Source organism: Aulonocara stuartgranti, assembly GCF_965226115.1.
Source record: "Aulonocara stuartgranti genome assembly, chromosome: 1".
NCBI classification, from domain to species: domain Eukaryota; kingdom Metazoa; phylum Chordata; class Actinopteri; order Cichliformes; family Cichlidae; genus Aulonocara; species Aulonocara stuartgranti.
The window spans coordinates 13,873,111-13,892,384 of NC_138939.1; the positions used below are offsets into that span (position 1 = coordinate 13,873,111).

Genomic DNA, 19,274 nt, shown 5'->3' on the forward strand with positions numbered 1-19,274 from the left:
AAAGTGATGGCTCCACGCTTTCTCAGATTCATATATTTCTGTATAATATTACAAGAAAGGTGTAGTTGGCAAAATCCCCCACCCCGCCCACCCTCAGAATCTGCCTAATGTGTAGTTCTCACTTTAAAGGGAAAATCATCTTTCCTTTATTGCATTTTCAGAATAAGCCAATAAATGTTATACGTTGATGTTTCACCAAATGTGTATTCCATCTTTTCATTTTTAAGAGGAAAGCAGTGAAAGCATCAGTGTAACAAAGACGATACATTTTTAATACAATACAAAATTTTACTTTATATAAATCTAGTAGAATTTTACAGTAAGAGTTCTCACCCCAGAATGAAATACTGCCCGTGGAGCATACTTGGATATACTTTTAGATTGTTAATACATTTGAGTGTTGAATGCTGCAAAGAGGAACCTTATTAACAAAAGTTGGGCAATTAGTGGCTGACATTTCCCGATGCTTGCATGATACTGATAGCAACTAATTTTGAGCGCTCAAAGTCTCATTCACGCAATTACGCACACATTTATGTAGCACTTTTATCTATTTCTTATCGCTTTGTTTAACACTGACAGGCAGACTTGCACTGTGATGAATACATCAAGGGCATCTCAGGGTTCAATATGTTGCCCAAAGGTATTTCACCGTTTAGACAAAATGAGCCAGAGAATGCTCTATTAAATGTTCTAACTGTTAAACTACCCAATTTTTAAAATATTTATACATAAATATTTAAAACAATTATCAACTTTTATATGTGATGCAGTGGTTAGCACTCACAGCTAAAGATTCTCAGTCTAAAACTGCTGGCTGGCTGAGGCCTTCCTGTACCGACTTTGCATGTTCTCTCTCCACCTGCATGCACCTTACACCAGCAGTCCCAAGGCATTCTTGTTGGGTTAATTGAATGTGAGAGGTGATGATTCTGTCTCCATGTGTAATCTGTCCAAAGTGTATGACACATTTGGTCCCACGATAACTAGGATAGACTCCATCCCTCTGTGATCCCGAACTGGAAAAAGGGAATTGGCAAGATTAGAAATAAGCACATCAGAGGGAGACCTTGGTTTGGAGCTAAAGTTAGAAAGTCAAGGTTTATATTAGATACAACAGGCAAAGGATCTAACAAGTATGTACAAAAAAGAATCAAAGAGAAGATCCACAGAAACAGCACAGGTCAACATGCAGAGGTTTGATGTGGCAGAAGAGGATGTAAGGGATAGACTGTGAAGAAGGTAGATGATCTGCTGTGGCAACCCATAAATAACTATACAATGTCTCTAATAGTAATCCTTGATAGCAGATTCACTTTATCAACATCTGGTATTTTTATTGCACTCTTGTGAAGTGTTATTTGCACTCTGCTTGTTCTGCTGTGATAGACCCGAATGTCTTCTGTTAAAAAGACGTGTAAATTAAAAACACTAATGTATTTGTTAAAAGCACATGTTTGAAGTTTTTAGGTTTTAGCCAGTTATAGCAATTAGATAACTCTGTTTTCAGAAATTTTAGTTTTTATGTTGAATTAATGCACAGTAGCTCCCGTTTTCTTACAAATGGCATATTGGCTTAGTAATTCCAACATGTGAAGCTGTGTTCAAGATTAAAGATTTAAAGCTTTAATCAAGATTTAAAGCTACAACTTTAAAAGCTGTGCTCAAGAATACAACTTCGAGATAAGATCAGAAGATTCAAGCTGTATTCATTGGTTACATGGTTTCATATCTCCTAACACAACAAGGAATGAGGTGAAGCAGATGTTTTAAAAAATAGAAATGTAACATCTGCTCCTTGTTATTCATCACAGGATTGGGTTTTGGATGCTTGTCAATCACAATGAGTTATCATACTCCTCACATATTTCAGGATGTAAACAACGTGCAATAAATGTGGAAAAAAAAAACTAAATCAAAAAGTAGAAACTTGGCAGCTTTTTAATCACACTAAAATTCAGTATTTTTTGCATTCATTTTTATATACACACAGGATGTCAAGAATCCTGACAAGTTCATGCCCTTGTGTAATTTGTGTATTTTGTAAAAGCAGGTTTATTTATATATATAATGTAATATATAAACAAATAATATACACAAAAAACAACATGGGTATTATTCACTAAAACACACAAAACACACTGAACAATCTATAGCCTTAAAAAAGATACAAAAAACAAACAAACTTGTATTTCATGTTGGAAAGTTTTTTTTCAAAAGGTAGTAAAATTAATTTACAAATGTAGAAGTCGCACACATATTACAAATGGACAAGGATATAGAATACACCGTATTGTAGATTGGGTCAGCTTTCTGTGAATGCAGGTAAAGTGAGATTTGAACTCCACTCACAAACACAAACCTACAAATTGTTATTCTTTGTTCTTTGTTTATTCTTTGCTCTTCATTTACTGGCTAAACATCCAGTCAAGCTCACTGAAACGGGCGAACAGAAACTGATCCTGCACTGCGATGAAATGAGATCTGCGAGCTTGGGGTCATTTCTGTGAGTGTTAGGCACTAAATCTAAACATAAGTAATGTTGACAGAGGTAAAGCTTGGCTTGGAACTGGATCTTCATCCCAGCATGCTCAGCAGAGAGGATGACAGAGCAATGTTCCCTGCCCTCTCGCATTTCTCCTATTTCCTGCAATTAGCTTATCAGAAAAACAATAAGAGGGAAACGGATGAAGGTTAGCAAGAAAGCTTAAAAGAAAAAACACACAAAGTAAACACAAAGAGAAGGTAGATGGAGTTCTTGGGTGCACAGCTATGGCATCAGTGGTTGCTGATGTGTGGACCAGTCGGAAAGTTCCTTGATGTAGTTTGGACCAAATAGATCGCTGCAGTTCTCTGAGTGCAGAGGATATGAGTTATCATCTCCAGGACCTGAGAAGCATAAAACAGCACATAAACACACAGTCATGGCAACAATCATGGCTGTTGTCACACCTTTAATACATTTAATTTTATCCTACTTTTACAGATTGTTACATGTACACATAATATATTGAATTTGATCTGTCGGGCTTAACGTTCATCTACCTAATAGAGCTGTGTTTGTTTGTTTGTTATTCTCATAGTCTTTCCCTCAGTGTTACTCACCCCAAAATCCATATTTATACAAAAATATATAGTACAACACACTTCCTGTTCATGTTTACATTTACTCTATCCGAGTAAAATTAAAACATTTCAGGATGTAATTTAATTTAATCATTAGTTATTATCAATCTCTGACTCTCTTCCACAGTGCATTTCTCTGTCTTCTCTGTATTATTCTAGGGGGTTTACCTTACAATACAAAGCGCCTTAACTGTTGCTGTGATTTGGCGCTATATGAATAAAACTGAATATAATTGGAAATGTTTACATTAAATCCACATACAGTAAAATGCTGTACTGCAGTTTAGTACCGTGAAGTAGAAGGGTTATGTTTTTTCATAACCATTTCATTTAACTATTGACTAATAATACTTTGCAGAAATAAAATAAGCGTCATACAGTGCCAGTGGTTCCAGAGATTGTGTGTTCTCCATCCTCTCTGCTCCCCGGTCTGGTTCCAGAGCTCAGTGTTGTTTAAGTGATCCATCAGCTGCAGGAAACAAAACACTGAAAGTTAGTCAAACAGATATACAGAGCAGCACATACAGAATCAAAACTGCAGCAAAAAGAAATTCCCAGGAAACTGATCTCGGTTAAGTCAAATATGATGTAGTTCAATTACATAGCAATTATTTTTCGTTTCCTGAGGAAAACCCACATGTTTTTGCAAGAATACCAAGACTGTTGGTTTGCATTTGATTAGTTAGCATATTTAAGATATAGTACCTTAAAGACGGCCTCACTCTGTTCCTGGTCCACTGGTTTGGCGTCCCACATCCCTGCATACCAACAAGAACCATCATCAATCTTTTCAAAGTGTCTCTTACATCCAAAACACCAACAGAGCACTTTAAAGACAAAGCATCTCACCCTGTCTTTGAATGCTGGTAAATGTGTTCTCTGCAACAGCTTCCACCTTCTGTGGTATGTCTGTAATGGGCCTTGTTGTTGTGGGTTGCCAAATCTGTGTGTTGTGCATGTCATTAGATGTGCATTCACCTAAACTGGTCTGTCTTTCTCTGGATCGGTCGAATAACCGCAGCCCTGAGAGGAGAGAGAGTAGGACTGAAACATGAGGCCAGTGTTTGCAGGTAAAGTTGGGAAATACACTTTAAGTCTGTATCTTACCTCTTCTGCGTTTCTGTGTTTGTGAGCTGGGCAGCATCCTGTAGACTCTGTAGGCATTACTGCCTCTCTTTTTGCTGTGCTCTCGCAGCTCACAGATGTCAGGCAGAGAATTCAAGGCACAGCGGAAATTTGCTTTCCATGTCTTTGGATCTGGCTTATCTTTGCCTGGATGGTACCGTCCTAAAGAAGCATATACAGAAAGGTTAATGATAAAGTCAGAAAAAGACTGTGGTCAGGTGTGTGTAGCTAGGGAAGTCTGCGGTGTGTATAGTTTTAAATACAGACTTTATTTAAAAGCTGCACACAGCAAAAGCACGTCTTCTAAACCTGCAATATTTCTAATGGCCAACAGGGGGCAACTCATCCGGTTGCAAGTAGCCAAATCGAAAAGAAGTCAATGAGAAACTGATCCTACTCATTTCACAAGTGACTTCAGTAAACATCCTCCTTACTAGGCTATGGATGGCCTCAGTTATAAGTGTCACAGCTTCTTTGTTACAGCATAATATTTGTTTTAAAAATCATGGTCCCAGTTAGAGTGACAACAAAACAGAATACGCTTTAGGGCACACCTTCCTTGTGATTTACTAGAGATAATCATACTCACGGGTGTGCGTAATTATAGAGGCTGAAAAATAGTCCAGAAAACAATGGAAGGCAGCTACAGCCAAACTCTTTATACTGTTAAATAGAGTTAAAGGTGTGGCTGCACCTATTAACATACTTAACAGTAATATCACAATTTGGAATGTGTGAAGTCCTTAAAATATAGTCAGATGTGTCTTATAATTAAGGAAACTCAATTTATTAAATTTTGTAAATCAACAAGTACAAGGAAAATGAACTACAAGTCTGATACAGAAATTGTAGTACATGTAGCAGTTTCTTGGTTTCTGATTGAAGACAAAAGAACGTGGAAACACACTGACTGCAATAAAGAAAAAAAATGCTACCAATTTTGTATAAAACAGTGGATGTAAACTATAAGGCCCTGCAATAACCGATATAGGCAATTGCTCCATTATGCTCAAACATTTTTTTTATTGTGTGGAACTGTGGGGATCAACCTTTAAATGTACCTTTAGATACTAATTATTAACAAGCCAAGTTACTGTGGTCCCACCAATCCACTGTTTCTAAAATCTCACAGCATGGGCTTTCACGATTTGGTTCTTTAAAAAGTTGCGTAAAATCAAAGTCCATCTCAGACTGTGTACAATTATTTTTTAGTCTAAGATTTGAGAGGTATTTATATTTTCACTGTACAAAAAGCTAGAAATAATAAAAAAATTATATTTATCTTGTTGGGGTAAAAATGTGAACTAATCCTGCAATTAATTTTTGGGTTTCAAAAGAATGATTTACGAAGATATTTTTTAGTGTTATGAGTGAATTATTTTGTATTTGTTGTTTTCTTTTCCTTTTCTAGGGTAGGTTAGCTATAGTGAAACAAATGTAAGCCAGGCATATATAAGCATTGCTTCTGCCTGAACCTGTTCAGTCACTTGTCAGTACATAGATAGACTTTATGTGTACTGTAACAATCTCTATTTATGTGATTGCTGAATAAAGTACTTTTTGTATAGTAAAAATGGGGAAGAAAAACACAGCTGTGGCCAGCAAAACAAGGTTTTTAAAGGGAAATTCTGATGTAGTTTGACCAGTGTACCTATGTCACTATGCCCTTTTTGGTTTCCTCTCATTAAAGTGAATAAAGGGAACAAGAAGTAATACAAAGCACATATCAACGTAAGCACTGCAAAATTCCTGAAGCCTTAAAGTAGTACCAAGGAAAGGACCACACGGTAATCTTCAGAGACTAGTTAGTGGTTGACTGATTAGTTTGAAAATCACAGCCTTTGGTTTCAACTCTTTGTAATGACACTAGCCCAACTGTCAATAAAAACAACAAGTAATCAAATCAGAACCAGTGTATGCATAATGTTTGACTTGTTCCCTAGTTCTGCTTTCCGAAATTGTGTTATTACACACATTTAACACATGTTTGTACCACAACATGCCACTAAGGGTGTAGGTCCCCTGTTTGGATTGGAATTTCAATGTATTTTATTTAAGATTACATTTTAATTATATTTACCTACAAATACTTAAAGATAGTCATAGAAAAAGAAGATTTTTACATCCTTATTTTTGCTACATCTTTATTTAATATTCATTGTGTTGATGTGCATGGATGGTCTGTTTTTCAAATGCTTCTTTATTTTACCAATAGAAATGCGAAAAGGACTGTTATCCCTTACAAGCATTTAAATCTCCTTTTTTGTAAAATAACTTTAAGTTAGGCAAGATAGGCAAGACACTCCCAAAAAGTGTAAGATGGGGGGAAATACATTTTTTCCTCTCTAAATCATTAACAAGTTACAAAATAATTAAGATACTTATGCAGTACTTAAATGTACTCACAGTAAAATTGTTTCTTTGTTTGTAAAACCTTGATCTCTTACCTCTTTATTCTAGTGTACCCATGTTTAAGCATTCGAAATTCCATTTAATTACAAAAGAACTAAACCCTTAATCGCGGGCCCTATCATGAAGTGTTACCAAGATTCTCCATCACCTGGTGCCAGACCAGGCTTAATGGTGAATCGTTAACATCATTCATCATTAACCCTGCTGTCAGGTGACTTCATCCAGTCTATGGTCGCCTTTCTCAAATTTAGCACAACAGTTTAACTTGGCTCTCAGCCAGCCTTCTGAAAAGAACTGTTAAAGTAATAAAATCACCGGAGCTTTAAGATCCACTATGGATCACTTACAGCAGACAAGGGCTAACAGGAATTAAAGGGGCACATGCAGCGGCCACTGAAACCTCCCATTCATCAAGGTTTCCACAAGTCTCATGTCAAAGACCTTTTTTTATTTAAGACATTAACTCCATGTAGCTTTTTATGGTTTGTGTTCAAATCAATTTAGTATTTATTTCACACCGTGTTTTTACACAGACAGTTCATGAATATGTTTTGTCTCTTTTTTAGAGCTTGTTTTTTTTAAGCCTTAATGTTGTACTTTGACAGCAATTCGATCGCTTTGAGCATTCACAGCAAGTGAACTGGAGCTTTCCCATGATGCAGATGCAGTCATAAATCGCAACTTTCCCAAGACGGAAACATGTTTAACACATGCGCACATGCACTTATGCTTCTCTGTGCATTGACCAAAACAATAATGTGGGGATAGAAGACTATGAAAAATATATGTTTTATATTCTGTGAATTGTGAAAACTGTGTGATCCACTAAAAGGAGTGAGGAAAATTACTCAGTGTTATGTATTAAATTACTAGAAGAAGGTTATCAGACTACTCATGAGAAGATATCAGTTAAATGATATGGGAAGATAACATGTATTAGAATGCTTCAGTTTGGAACTGGAGAGCGTCAGAAGGGACTTACATGAACTGAACTGACATCCCTAACGTCGTTGCAACAGCTTGTAGTGCCAACTATTTACCCTTAAAGAGACCATGTCTATGTTTGATTGAATAAGGCTTGTTTTATTTGAAGTTGCCGTCAAGCTCTCATCACTTAGCTGGAAAGTAAACAGGAATGTGGTAGATCTAGAAAGACTGAGCAACACAACCGTGGAGCTCTTCACTGGAAACACTTCTAGAACAGAAGAAACCGGTCTATAGGCAAATCTCATCAGGGTCGTTAAAACAATGATTGCAATGCAATTTAAATAGCATTTAGAAACTTTGTATCTGTTCTCTAAAGTATGTAACCCTAAAAAAATACATTCCGTGTTGAACATTCCCATGACTTTGTTGTTTTTGTTTTTGCGAATAAAGTAATTATCCTGATCTTTTTGTTAGATGTATATTTTTAGGGGAGCATATCAGCTCCCTAACAGATCCCTGATCAGACTTGTAATAATTTTTATTACTATTTACTGTAAAAACAAATAAATATCTTTATAGTTCAACGCTAATATCAATAAAGCGCTGAGATTCTGTCCCAGGGATTGATTTTGGTAGTTATTTGTGGGATGTTCCTGTGGTTTCTGTTTGTAGTTCTTGTTGCTCTGTATTGAAACACGAGCGTGCAGTGAAAAAAATGTAGCATAAGAACTTTGTTCTGATCAGTAAGAGCGATCAGTACAACAGATGGATGATAAAACAGACTGAATTGAGCCGAGAAACAATCAGATGAAACAAATCACATAGTGTCAGTGTTTTGCTCTTACCTGTATGCATGGCCCAGCTCCGGAAAAGGGTAGCATCTCGCTCAATACTCCAACCATGGCGAGCGGCATGTTTCCATGGGATCTGGAAGATTCGTGCTGACTGTTGAATGAAAAAGAAAACAAACTGTGATTTGTTGTATTATTCCCAGGATTATTTAAGAATAAATGCCTTATTATGTTTACCTACTATGATTTTAACTATAGGAAACTTTCCAAACCCCAGTTGTATTTGTATATGTGTGTAGGTGTATGTAGATATGGTGGTAAGAAGAAGGTGATCTACCTGGTCCAGCCAGCTGACTCCTGGATACCTCCCAGACTGAATCTGTTCCTCCAGCCACGGCCTCAGCCTGAGCCGGCCTTGTTGTTGCATGCTCCAGTCTGTGCTTCAGGTGAGTGGAAAAGGTGGTCAGTACAAAAGCAGGAGTTTCAGCAATAACAGAAAATTTCTTAGGAGCTCAGATTAAATCAGAGGTTATGCTGGGACACCCTTCCTACCCGGCTGGTTCTTCCAATCAGAAGACTCACAGTTAACACGATCCTGCTCCTCCTCCAATAGTCTACCACACAGGCTCTTCCTGTTACAGAAAATATTGTATACTGCATGTTATTTGCTTCGAGTGGAGTTGAATTGGAATAGTGCGGTTATAGGTGGGAGGAGAGTTGTAAAGCTGCTTGTACAGGTGTTTTAATCCTTTTCCAATAGTTGAATATAGACAGAAAAGCTGGTTTATTAACCAGTTGTTTACAGTTAATTTAAAATAACTTGTATAAACATGGGGGAAAAGGTAAATATATATTATGTTTGCATGATATGTGAATTTTTGTATATGTCAGCTGCTGCAGAAAGTCAGTGTCAGTATATTTTTTATTTTGGCTTTATTAAGTCACAGCACAGTTACTAGATAGCATCTATTCATGTTAAGACCACAAGGTGGAAGCACAAGCAATGGTGTAGTAATGGTGACGTTCCCTTACATGTTGCAACAGGGCCTCGACTTTTTAGTGTACATGTTCAGTACAGTTCAGTTAAGCGTGAACATTTCTTTTAAACCTATGCGCCCACCACTAATACTGAGCATAGCCACACACATATACATACACACAGAAGCAACAGGATACAGAACACACACACACACACATATATGCACTATGTAGTATAGAATATAGTGACTTTCACTCACCATAAATGCTTGATGTCTTTATTTTAAGTAGCACATAAACACTAGTTTACATTAGTCCACTGTCATGTTTAAGTACACATATTTACTACATGGGGATCCAAAAAGCAAATAACATGTATCCTACTTAAGGTATATACTTTTGAATTGTATTTTGCATTATGGTCAATTCAATTATGTATAAGATATAATCTCAAAAATGCATTACCAAATTTCATTGGTGTACCAAAGCACACAGCGGACAAAGCTTGTTGTAGATCATTCAAACCTGTTTGTCTCGTTGAAGGAAACACAACTCAGAAGTATTCACATTTATTTGAACTTTTTTATACAACAGAAAATTATTAAGATTCACATCACCCAAATACAGAATAAAGTTGTTTCTTTCAGTTGCATATATTAAAAAGTAACTATGTTTTTATTTTGACAACTACAACATGCTGAAGGCGATGACGTGTGCTTCTGTGGAAACAGATCAACAGTTCCAAAGAAGAGCAATGAGGAAGTAATTTCATAACTCTGAACAGCAGCCCTGAAGGGCAGATAAGTGTTGCGGCTTGTTTTAGTCAGAGAGTGCAGCCATTTCCAATGTAATTCCTACTTAAAAGGTTTAGACTTAATGGGCAAATTGTCTATCTTTTCTATTCTTTTAAACTGAGATTTAAATGAAAACTCTAAAATGGCTCAAGGGGATTACTGAGTTGACATTTTAGACAGATTTGATACAGCTTAGTCATCTCAGCCTTTATGCATTTAAGGAATCTGTCTTCAAAAAGAAATGCAGAATGACATTTAAAAACAAACGGCAACACAAACCAAACTGAACAAAAAGAAGAAAGAAAATTCACTTTGTTCAGTATCAGATGTGGAATGTAGATAAATGATGTGATAGGAGCTGTTTTGCCTATCCCTTTGTAGAAAACAAATACTGAAAATATTAAGGCTACAGGCGCATACTGGTTGATATCTGATATCTGTCATTTTATGTGGAAGTTTCATGGACACTTCACAATTTTCAATCAAAAACTTCAGAAAGAAAGTATTTACAGTTGAAATGTTTTCAGAATGAATACCTGTGGATGCTCTATATTGAAAATGTATACATTTATATGTAAAAGCAGGACTTACAGTGTAAAGATCCCATGCAGTGCAAAAAACAGACACTAATTGGCTCTTGAGTTACAATTTTAAAACCGTATCCAAGTTCAAGAATGAACCATAGGTCACAGTCACAGTGCTACACAGCTTGATAGCCAGCATCTGTAATTATTGGCACAGAGTGGTCAACAGACATTAAGGGGGGAAAAGGTATTTGGAGCTGCCCGCCCTGGACATTGTGGATAAAACCTGGAAAGACTTCACTTAAGATGCTTTGAGGAGTCTTTTTGAATAATTTTTCGTACTCACCATTTCCTTGCTCTAAAAGCAAAATATCAGGTTGTTTCTCCAGACTTGGAAGTGCCTGGTAGTCATCATCCATTGCAAGAAAGCTGTTTGACCCTTTAGGCACACAACCATAACAGGGATTTTCATCACAAATTGTGACCTCTTCACCTAGCTTTGGTTTACCACTGATGACCTCATCAGAGCTCTCAAACTCTGCCTCAGCTCTGGATGAAAATTCACAAGGATCAGATGCATTAGTCCCACTAGAGACAGAGGACAAGCTGGTGTCTTCTTCATATGAAAATGTCCCAGAATCTGCTTTGTAGGATTGATATGGCATGTTTGGTTGCCTTAGAAATGAACCAGAATCCTGCTGAGCAGGAACTTGACAAGATGGTAGCAGCTGATGAGGACAAATTCCCATGTCGCTCTTACTGGGATGGTAATCAGGGACACAAAGCATTTCAGCCTTCTCCTGTGCCTCCAAGTCGCCCGTCATGGCCTGATGTTCAGAGACGGGGATTAGGAGGGAATAGGTTTTATTTTCAAATACAGATGATCCTGAACTGGTGTCATTAGCTTGGACACTACACGGACTGTAGGGAGCTGAGCATAAATCGCTTTTTTGCATATTCATTAATTGTGTAAGGGGACTGGTGGTCACTGGTGATATGGGGCTAATATTCAGGAAAAGTTTAGAAAGCACATCATGAACAGCTTTAGTGATAGGAGGTTCTTCGTTCATAGTCTCAGGGGGTTCGGCATTCGCATAACTGAGATCGGAGGAGCCCGTGCTGATCCCACTGGTTTGCTGAAGGCTTCCACTGCTTGTGTCTGTCAGTGACATCTTCGACCTGAGTAGAGAAACAATTACTGAAACTGCCAGATAAAAATCCTCAAGAAAATATCTTGTAATGCTGATGCATCAATAGAGCCAATACTGACCCCAGTTTACTGTCATCTGGTATAAGGGGCTCAATGCAGATAGTGGAGGTAATGGATGGCTCAGGTTTTAAGACCTAAACAAAAGGGATTAGCAGTCTTAAACATGACGCAGGTCATAAATTCAAGCTCAGCTGTAATCCTGTCAGATTGTGTGAGAAGTACTATCCGATATAAGGTGCAGGGCGCCGTCAGTAAATGTTATACTCAGTGAACTAATTAAGTTGTTTTAGCCTGCCTACCATTGGTGCAAACCTCCTCCAGCCCATGTATTCATGTTTGATCTGTGCTCATGAAACACACGGAAGGGTGAGGAAGTCAGCGAAGAGAGCCATACTAAGAATATAAATGACTGCAGATGGAAATAACACTGTTCTTCTGAGTATAACAGTCCCAACCAAACTGCTATTTAACCTCCTAGGACCTGGCGTCCACATATGTGGACATCACATTTTGGGTTATTTAGACCAAAATACTCAATTTTGCTCTACAAGGGCCTGATATCCACTTACAAGGACATTATGCTGCTACTGTTCTATCAAAATTTTAAATGAATATCTTCATATGTGGCTCTTATTTTTCCTAAAAACAGATTTAAGGTAAAAAAAAAAACAAAATCTGGTAATTCTTTGTTTTTACATTCATTGAGTCCCAATATGCCCAAATATCAAAGAGAAATTAAAAATGCATGCCGTGGAAGACTTCAGGTCTTAGGAGGTTAAGGACAGAACATAAATCCAATGAATTGCTACTAATGAAGAAGTAATGAAAAAAAATTAATAAAAATTTCCCACAATTATTACTATCAAGTCAGAAGCTTTTAACTAGTGTGAAATATGTCTCACCTGTTCCTTGTTTGGATAGATATTAAGAAAGCTTGGATTTGGAGGTTTGGTAACTACATCCCACCAGTTTATTTTAAACCTAAAAGGAAATGTTAAAAAAATAAATCAACAAAAAATAAAAAAGCTCTAGTATTTAGGAGAAATGTGCACTGGCAGAAAAAACTAACTTTTTATATGCACAACCTACTTGAAATAACAGCCACACATAACAGCGCTTAAGATGACGGCAGCAATACTGAGGCAGATGATGATAACCACGAGCAGGTAGTGTGGGGAGCGAGCTGTGAAGGTAGGCGTTTGAAAAAAGTTGAATGCTTTTTCTATTTGTACAGAAAATACACAACTATGAGCAAACACTACTGTATACAGACAAAAGTATGAATCAGCTTTTGTATTCTTTGTCATTTCCAAAAGCATAAACAAAACCTTTGTGACCAACAATTCAAGCAAAAATGAAAACAGGGGAGAGGATGAAAATGATAATGAAGAACAGGTTCAATTTGTATTGTGACATACAGTGGGGCAAAAAAGTATTTAGTCAGCCACCGATTGTGCAAGTTTCCCCACTTAAAATGATGACAGAGGTCAGTAATTTGCACCAGAGGTACACTTCAACTGTGAGAGACAGAATGTGAAAAAAAAAATCCATGAATTCACATGGTAGGATTTGTAAAGAATTTATTCGTAAATCAGGGTGGAAAATAAGTATTTGGTCACCTCAAACAAGGAAAATCTCTGGCTCTCACAGACCTGTAACGTCTTCTGTAAGAAGCTTTTCTGTCCCCCACTCGTTACCTGTATGAATGGCACCTGTTTGAACTCATCATCTGTATGAAAGACACCTGTCCACAACCTCAAACAGTCAGACTCCAAACTCCGCCATGGCCAAGACCAAAGAGCTTTCGAAGGACACCAGGAAAAGTATTGTAGACCTGCACCAGACTGGGAAGAGTGAATCTACAATAGGCAAGCAGCTTGGTGTGAAAAAATCAACTGTGGGAGCAATCATCAGAAAATGGAAGACATACAAGACCACTGATAATCTCCCTCGATCTGGGGCTCCACGCAAGATCTCATCCCGTGGGGTCAAAATGATCATGAGAACGGTGAGCAAAGATCCCAGAACCACACGGGGAGACCTGGTGAATGACCTGCAGAGAGCTGGGACCAAAGTAACAAAGGTCACCATCAGTAACACACTACAACGGCAGGGAATCAAATCCCGCAGTGCCAGACGTGTTCCGCTGCTGAAGCCAGTGCATGTCCAGGCCCGTCTGAAGTTTGCCAGAGAGCACATGGATGATACAGCAGAGGATTGGGAGAATGTCATGTGGTCAGATGAAACCAAAGTAGAACTTTTTGGTATAAACTCAACTCGTCGTGTTTGGAGGAAGAAGAATACTGAGTTGCATCCCAAGAACACCATACCTACTGTGAAGCATGGGGGTGGAAACATCATGCTATGGGGCTGTTTTTCTGCCAAGGGGACAGGACGACTGATCCGTGTTAAGGACAGAATGAATGGGGCCATGTATCGTGAGATTTTGAGCCAAAACCTCCTTCCATCAGTGAGAACTTTGAAGATGAAACGAGGCTGGGTCTTCCAACATGACAATGATCCAAAACACACCGCCCGGGCAACAAAGGAGTGGCTCCGTAAGAAGCATTTGAAAGTCCTGGAGTGGCCTAGCCAGTCTCCAGACCTCAACCCCATAGAAAATCTGTGGCGGGAGTTGGAAGTCCGTGTTGCTCGGCGACAGCCCCAAAACATCACTGCTCTCGAGAAGATCTGCATGGAGGAATGGGCCAAAATACCAGCTACTGTGTGTGCAAACCTGGTAAAGACCTATAGTAAACGTTTGACCTCTGTTATTGCCAACAAAGGCTATGTTACAAAGTATTGAGTTGTATTTTTGTTATTGACCAAATACTTATTTTCCACCCTGATTTACGAATAAATTCGTTACAAATCCTACCATGTGGATTCATGGATTTTTTTTTCCACATTCTGTCTCTCACAGTTGAAGTGTACCTCTGGTGCAAATTACTGCCCTCTGTCATCATTTTAGGTGGGGGAACTTGCACAATCGGTGGCTGACTAAATACTTTTTTGCCCCACTGTAAGTCAGGAAGTTTAACGCAATAACCACATTATTCAAAGTGTTTGGAGAAAGTACATATTAACACTAATGCAAATAACAAATGTGAGTGCACTCTCTGGAACGTAAATAGAAGGACATGACATCATAGTAATTCGGTTGTTTTGGAGAAAAATTCAAATGAACAAACTGAACCTTCACAGCAAAGTATGCATCGCTTTGCTTTTGAGATATTCAAGGATCTTTTATGTTTGAATACAGGACATTGTAGTTCAGCTTTAATGTTACAATCTGAGGAGCTCATCTCCACTTTTCTCTGGAGACAGCGGCTTCCATGAAAGTTAGTTTGAGAGTTAATATTAAAACTCATTTTTCAGCTGAATGTGTAATAGAAATATAATTTGGGCCTCTTAACACAGTTAAGAAATACAGAATTTAAAACTGAAAAAAGACAATACTTACCAGTTTGAAATTCCCACTCTTCGCTACTGTCACTGAACTTGCCACTCAGACTTATGAAGCTTTTCACGCTGACCACATATGCTGAACTGGGAGCCAGGTCTTGACCTTTTATTACATAGTAATTTAGTTCATCAACTGTGGCTGGTTTGAAAGGTCCAGATGTCTAGTATGGAGGAACAAAAATGAGTTTGACAGTTGTCCATGTTTACATCTCCAGAACAAATAGTTACTGTGGCATTGTTCCTACCTTTTCTGTTTCTCCTTTTTTATAGTAAGTCACCACAGCAGTCATTTCATTGTTTATAAATCCCTCCATGTTTGACGTCCACATGACTTCAAAATTCCCTTCAGATTTATTGACTGATTTGATTGTTGGAGTTTTTGGTTTTACTGTACAGAAACAGAAACAAGAGCATTAAAGTGAATGTTTGTTCGCCCGGTCTTTCTGGCAGATGCAGAGTTATGGGCTGTAATTTAAAAGGTCCTCACATACAAGGTCTTAAATAATCAGGCCCCATCTTATCTTAATGACCTTGTAGCACCATATCACCCTATTAGAGCACTTCGCTCTTGCTCTGCAGGCCTACTTGTTGTTCCTAGAGTATTTAAAAGTAGAATGGGAGGGAGAGCCTTCAGTTTTCAGGCCCCTCTTCTGTGGAACCAGCTTCCAGTTTGGATTCGGGAGACAGACACTATCTCTACTTTTAAGATTAGGCTTAAAACTTTCCTTTTTGCTAAAGCATATAGTTAGGGCTGGACCAGGTGACCCTGAATCCTCCCTTAGTTATGCTGCAATAGACGTAGGCTGCCGGGGGATTCCCATGATGCATTGAGTTTTTCCTTTCCAGTCACCTTTCTCACTCACTATGTGTTAATAGACCTCTCTGCATTGAATCATATCTGTTATTAACCTCTGTTTCTCTTCCACAGCATGTCTTTTATCCTGTCTTCCTTCTCTCACCCCAACCGGTCGCAGCAGATGGCCGACCCTCCCTGAGCCTGGTTCTGCCGGAGGTTTCTTCCTGTTAAAAGGGAGTTTTTCCTTCCCACTGTCGCCAAAGTGCTTGCTCATAGGGGGTCATATGATTGTTGGGTTTTTCTCTGTATCTATGAAGCGCCTTGAGGCGACTTTTGTTGTGATTTGGCGCTATATAAATAAAATTGAATTGAATTGAATTAAAAGAAGTCAACATACTGCTCTCTGTGACACTGAAAACTTTTGACTCCATGACGTTGCCATCTTTCCAGATAGTTGCTGTGTGAGTTTCTCCAAGCACGAGTATCAGTCGAAAGGAGCAACAACATTGTCCAGTGCCACACTGTTGTAAAAAGCAATTCTTCTTACTGTGGGAAATAATAATACAAAATGTTTAAAACAAATTATATTTATGACATCTTATGCTGATTAAGCTAATATTACATTTTTATGTACAGCATTTTCACCCAATGCCTCCATCCCACATTTTTATTTCCTCTAGCTTACAAAAGCCAGTGTTTGAGTCTCACAAAATCACGGCTGGAAAATGAAAGCATTCCCCCTGAAATCCCAAGATGATCACTAGATAAAAGAGGAGTTGAAATGGAAGAGTTAGGCTCCATAGTGTGGTGGTTTACACCTTCGCCTAATAAACAAAAAAATTGTGGTGTTTTATTCTGGGAGGAGACAACCCCTTACGAATCTCGAGAAAAACAAAACAAAACCAAAGCTCCAATAACATTGCTGCGGAGACCCCATGTCAATAAGGGAGCGGCCAAAGGAAGTGTACAAATACAAAAATCCACTAACAAGAAGTACAATATATATGTTCTTCACGTGAATGTTAATATTTATCATTTTATTTACTTTTATTTACTTTAGTTCAGCATTATAACATGCTTCACTTTCAGTTTGTTAGGATCATTTCTGTGAGGATCAGTCGCACCCCTAAAACAAGCAGGGACACAACAAACAACCAGCAACAATACTCCCGCATATCAGTCCAAATATGCATCCACTTAATGAGTCAAGTCAAAGCAAGTACAAACCCGCCGAAAGAACCCGCTGTTACAGTCCCTGCTCCGCACACTAAGTCGACAGTTCAGAGCTATTAACAAAAGCAGGATCCACTCAAAGTGACGCAGCTGGTTTAAATGTCATCAGGTTAATATTAAAATTAGACTAAAACCAAACAAAACCATCTCAGTCATACCCGTCTACACTCTGGAGAGTCAAACTGTACTCAGTGCAGTTTTGTAGCTCCAGCTGACACAACATCAGCTCGTCAAAGTCGTTGGTACAGTCAAGACTGGAGTTAGTTGTCTGATTATTTCCTGCACGAAACATAAATTATAAATTGTGGCTCCTTAGGATTTCACACAACAATTAATTCGTTTACTGTGAGCTACATACCAAAGGGAACAGTCACGATGTGCCCTAAAAGAAGGAAGATAACAGAGATCCTGTTGCAGACTCGTCTGGAAAAGAAAAAGGGAAAGAGAGATATTTTCTTTCAACAAACATGACGGATTCAGTAAGAAAGACAACTCCAAGTTATTCAGTTTACCTATTTGAATCCATTGTAAGATGAGTTAGTGCATTTTTCTGCTATGGAAAATACACAGCTACGGTCTATATCCTGGGTACGCGAACGCTGCTTACGCCCAAGTCTCACAGTCTTCCTGTTATGGGAGCGATAGAAGGATATATTGCGCCACATTAGGGGAAGTCAGTCCTACTCACATTTCTTTAGAAAGACAGAACCGTGCGCATAAAGCCCACAACAGTAGCCGGGGTGCGGCGAGTCGACTTAAAACAGCTACTGAAATCCCAGTGTTTGTGTAGAGTGAGAAATTGGGTTGAAATTAAAACAAACACCCCCGACAAAAAATAACAAATAAAACATGTACATATGAAGATTTAAAGCAAGCATCGATATTTTTCCTACCACATCACAGGCACCCGTTAACATGTCCCTCTGTACTGTGTTGTGTGGTTTCTACTCATGTCTCGTGTCTTTTCTCAGCTGTTAGCACATTGAGAGCATTTATTGTGAAAGGTGAAAGTGACTAATAGCATGTTGGCCTATGCCCCACAGAGGAATGAATTATCTGACACAGCCGTATTGAATACGCTTAATGAAATCTATTTAATACTTCAACAAAAATATTACCAACTTTGTTGGTAATGACAGCTTTGAGGTGTCTTGTGTGGCCCGTTGTTCCACACAAACACTCTTCAAATTCTGAAGTTCTGTGGGCCTCTTTGATGAACTTTGAGCTTCGCTTCTTTCCACTGATTTTAAGATGGATTCAGGTCAGGTGATTGGCTGGGCTATTCTAGCAGATTTATTTTCTTTTTCAGAAACCCATTGAGAGTTTCCTCGGCTGTGTATTTGGGATCAATGTATTTGCTGAAAGGACCCCCCTTATTTCATCTTCATCATCCTGGTCCATGGCAGCAGATTTTTATCTAGAATGTCTCCATACATTTTTCTATTTAGCCTTCTTTCAGTCATATGAAGAATGCCAGTGACGCTCTGAAAAAGAGCCTCACACCATGATATGCAGTACCTTTTGACCTCCAAACAATGTTTGTAGTAGGGGATCCAAAAAGTAAAATTTTCGTCTCATCTGGCCAGATTATACACGAGTGTATTTCACAGCCGTTTTTTTTCTCTAAATCTTGTTCCTTAAAATTTGAAAAAGCTTCAACATGCTTTTTCTTTAGCAATAGTCTTGTGTGGTGAATGTGCACACAGGCCATGGCAGTTGAGTGCATTACTTATAGTTTTCTTTGAAACCATTGTACTTCCTGCTTCCAGGTCTTTCTGTAGCTCTCCACCAGTGACTTTTGGCTTTTTGACAAATCTTTTGATAATTTATTTCACTCGATCTCTGAAATCTTGCAGGGACCACTTGGCCATGGCTGGTTTATGGTGAAATGAT

General features: G+C 38.3%; 2 protein-coding genes across 4 annotated transcripts; both read right to left on the bottom strand.

The window, feature by feature from the left end:
- Positions 1-1,925: 1,925 nt before the first annotated feature.
- Positions 1,926-9,517, bottom strand: irf1a (interferon regulatory factor 1a). 2 transcript variants are annotated; one of them, XM_082528034.1, is made up of 8 exons: positions 8,934-9,517; positions 8,719-8,816; positions 8,436-8,535; positions 4,234-4,413; positions 3,976-4,149; positions 3,832-3,884; positions 3,505-3,595; positions 1,926-2,889 (listed from the first exon to the last, which is right to left on the bottom strand). In XM_082528034.1, the coding sequence occupies exons 2-8, from the start codon at positions 8,806-8,808 to the stop codon at positions 2,771-2,773; spliced, it is 807 nt and encodes a 268-aa protein (XP_082384160.1). In that variant the 5' UTR covers positions 8,809-8,816; positions 8,934-9,517; the 3' UTR covers positions 1,926-2,770. The 2 variants fall into 2 exon arrangements, with proteins under 2 accessions (XP_082384160.1, XP_082384159.1); XM_082528033.1 differs by having other exon boundaries at positions 8,719-8,821.
- Positions 9,518-9,623: 106 nt separating this feature from the next.
- Positions 9,624-18,354, bottom strand: LOC309703272 (uncharacterized protein). Of its 2 annotated transcripts, XM_082528022.1 has the most exons (11): positions 18,275-18,354; positions 17,894-18,008; positions 17,740-17,804; positions 17,540-17,660; positions 16,546-16,694; positions 15,598-15,740; positions 15,351-15,513; positions 12,977-13,070; positions 12,790-12,868; positions 11,948-12,021; positions 9,624-11,856 (listed from the first exon to the last, which is right to left on the bottom strand). In XM_082528022.1, exons 2-11 carry the CDS (start codon positions 17,905-17,907, stop codon positions 10,854-10,856), a joined length of 1,905 nt encoding a protein of 634 aa, XP_082384148.1. In that variant the 5' UTR covers positions 17,908-18,008; positions 18,275-18,354; the 3' UTR covers positions 9,624-10,853. The 2 variants fall into 2 exon arrangements, with proteins under 2 accessions (XP_082384148.1, XP_082384149.1); XM_082528023.1 differs by lacking the exon at positions 17,540-17,660.
- Positions 18,355-19,274: the final 920 nt, after the last annotated feature.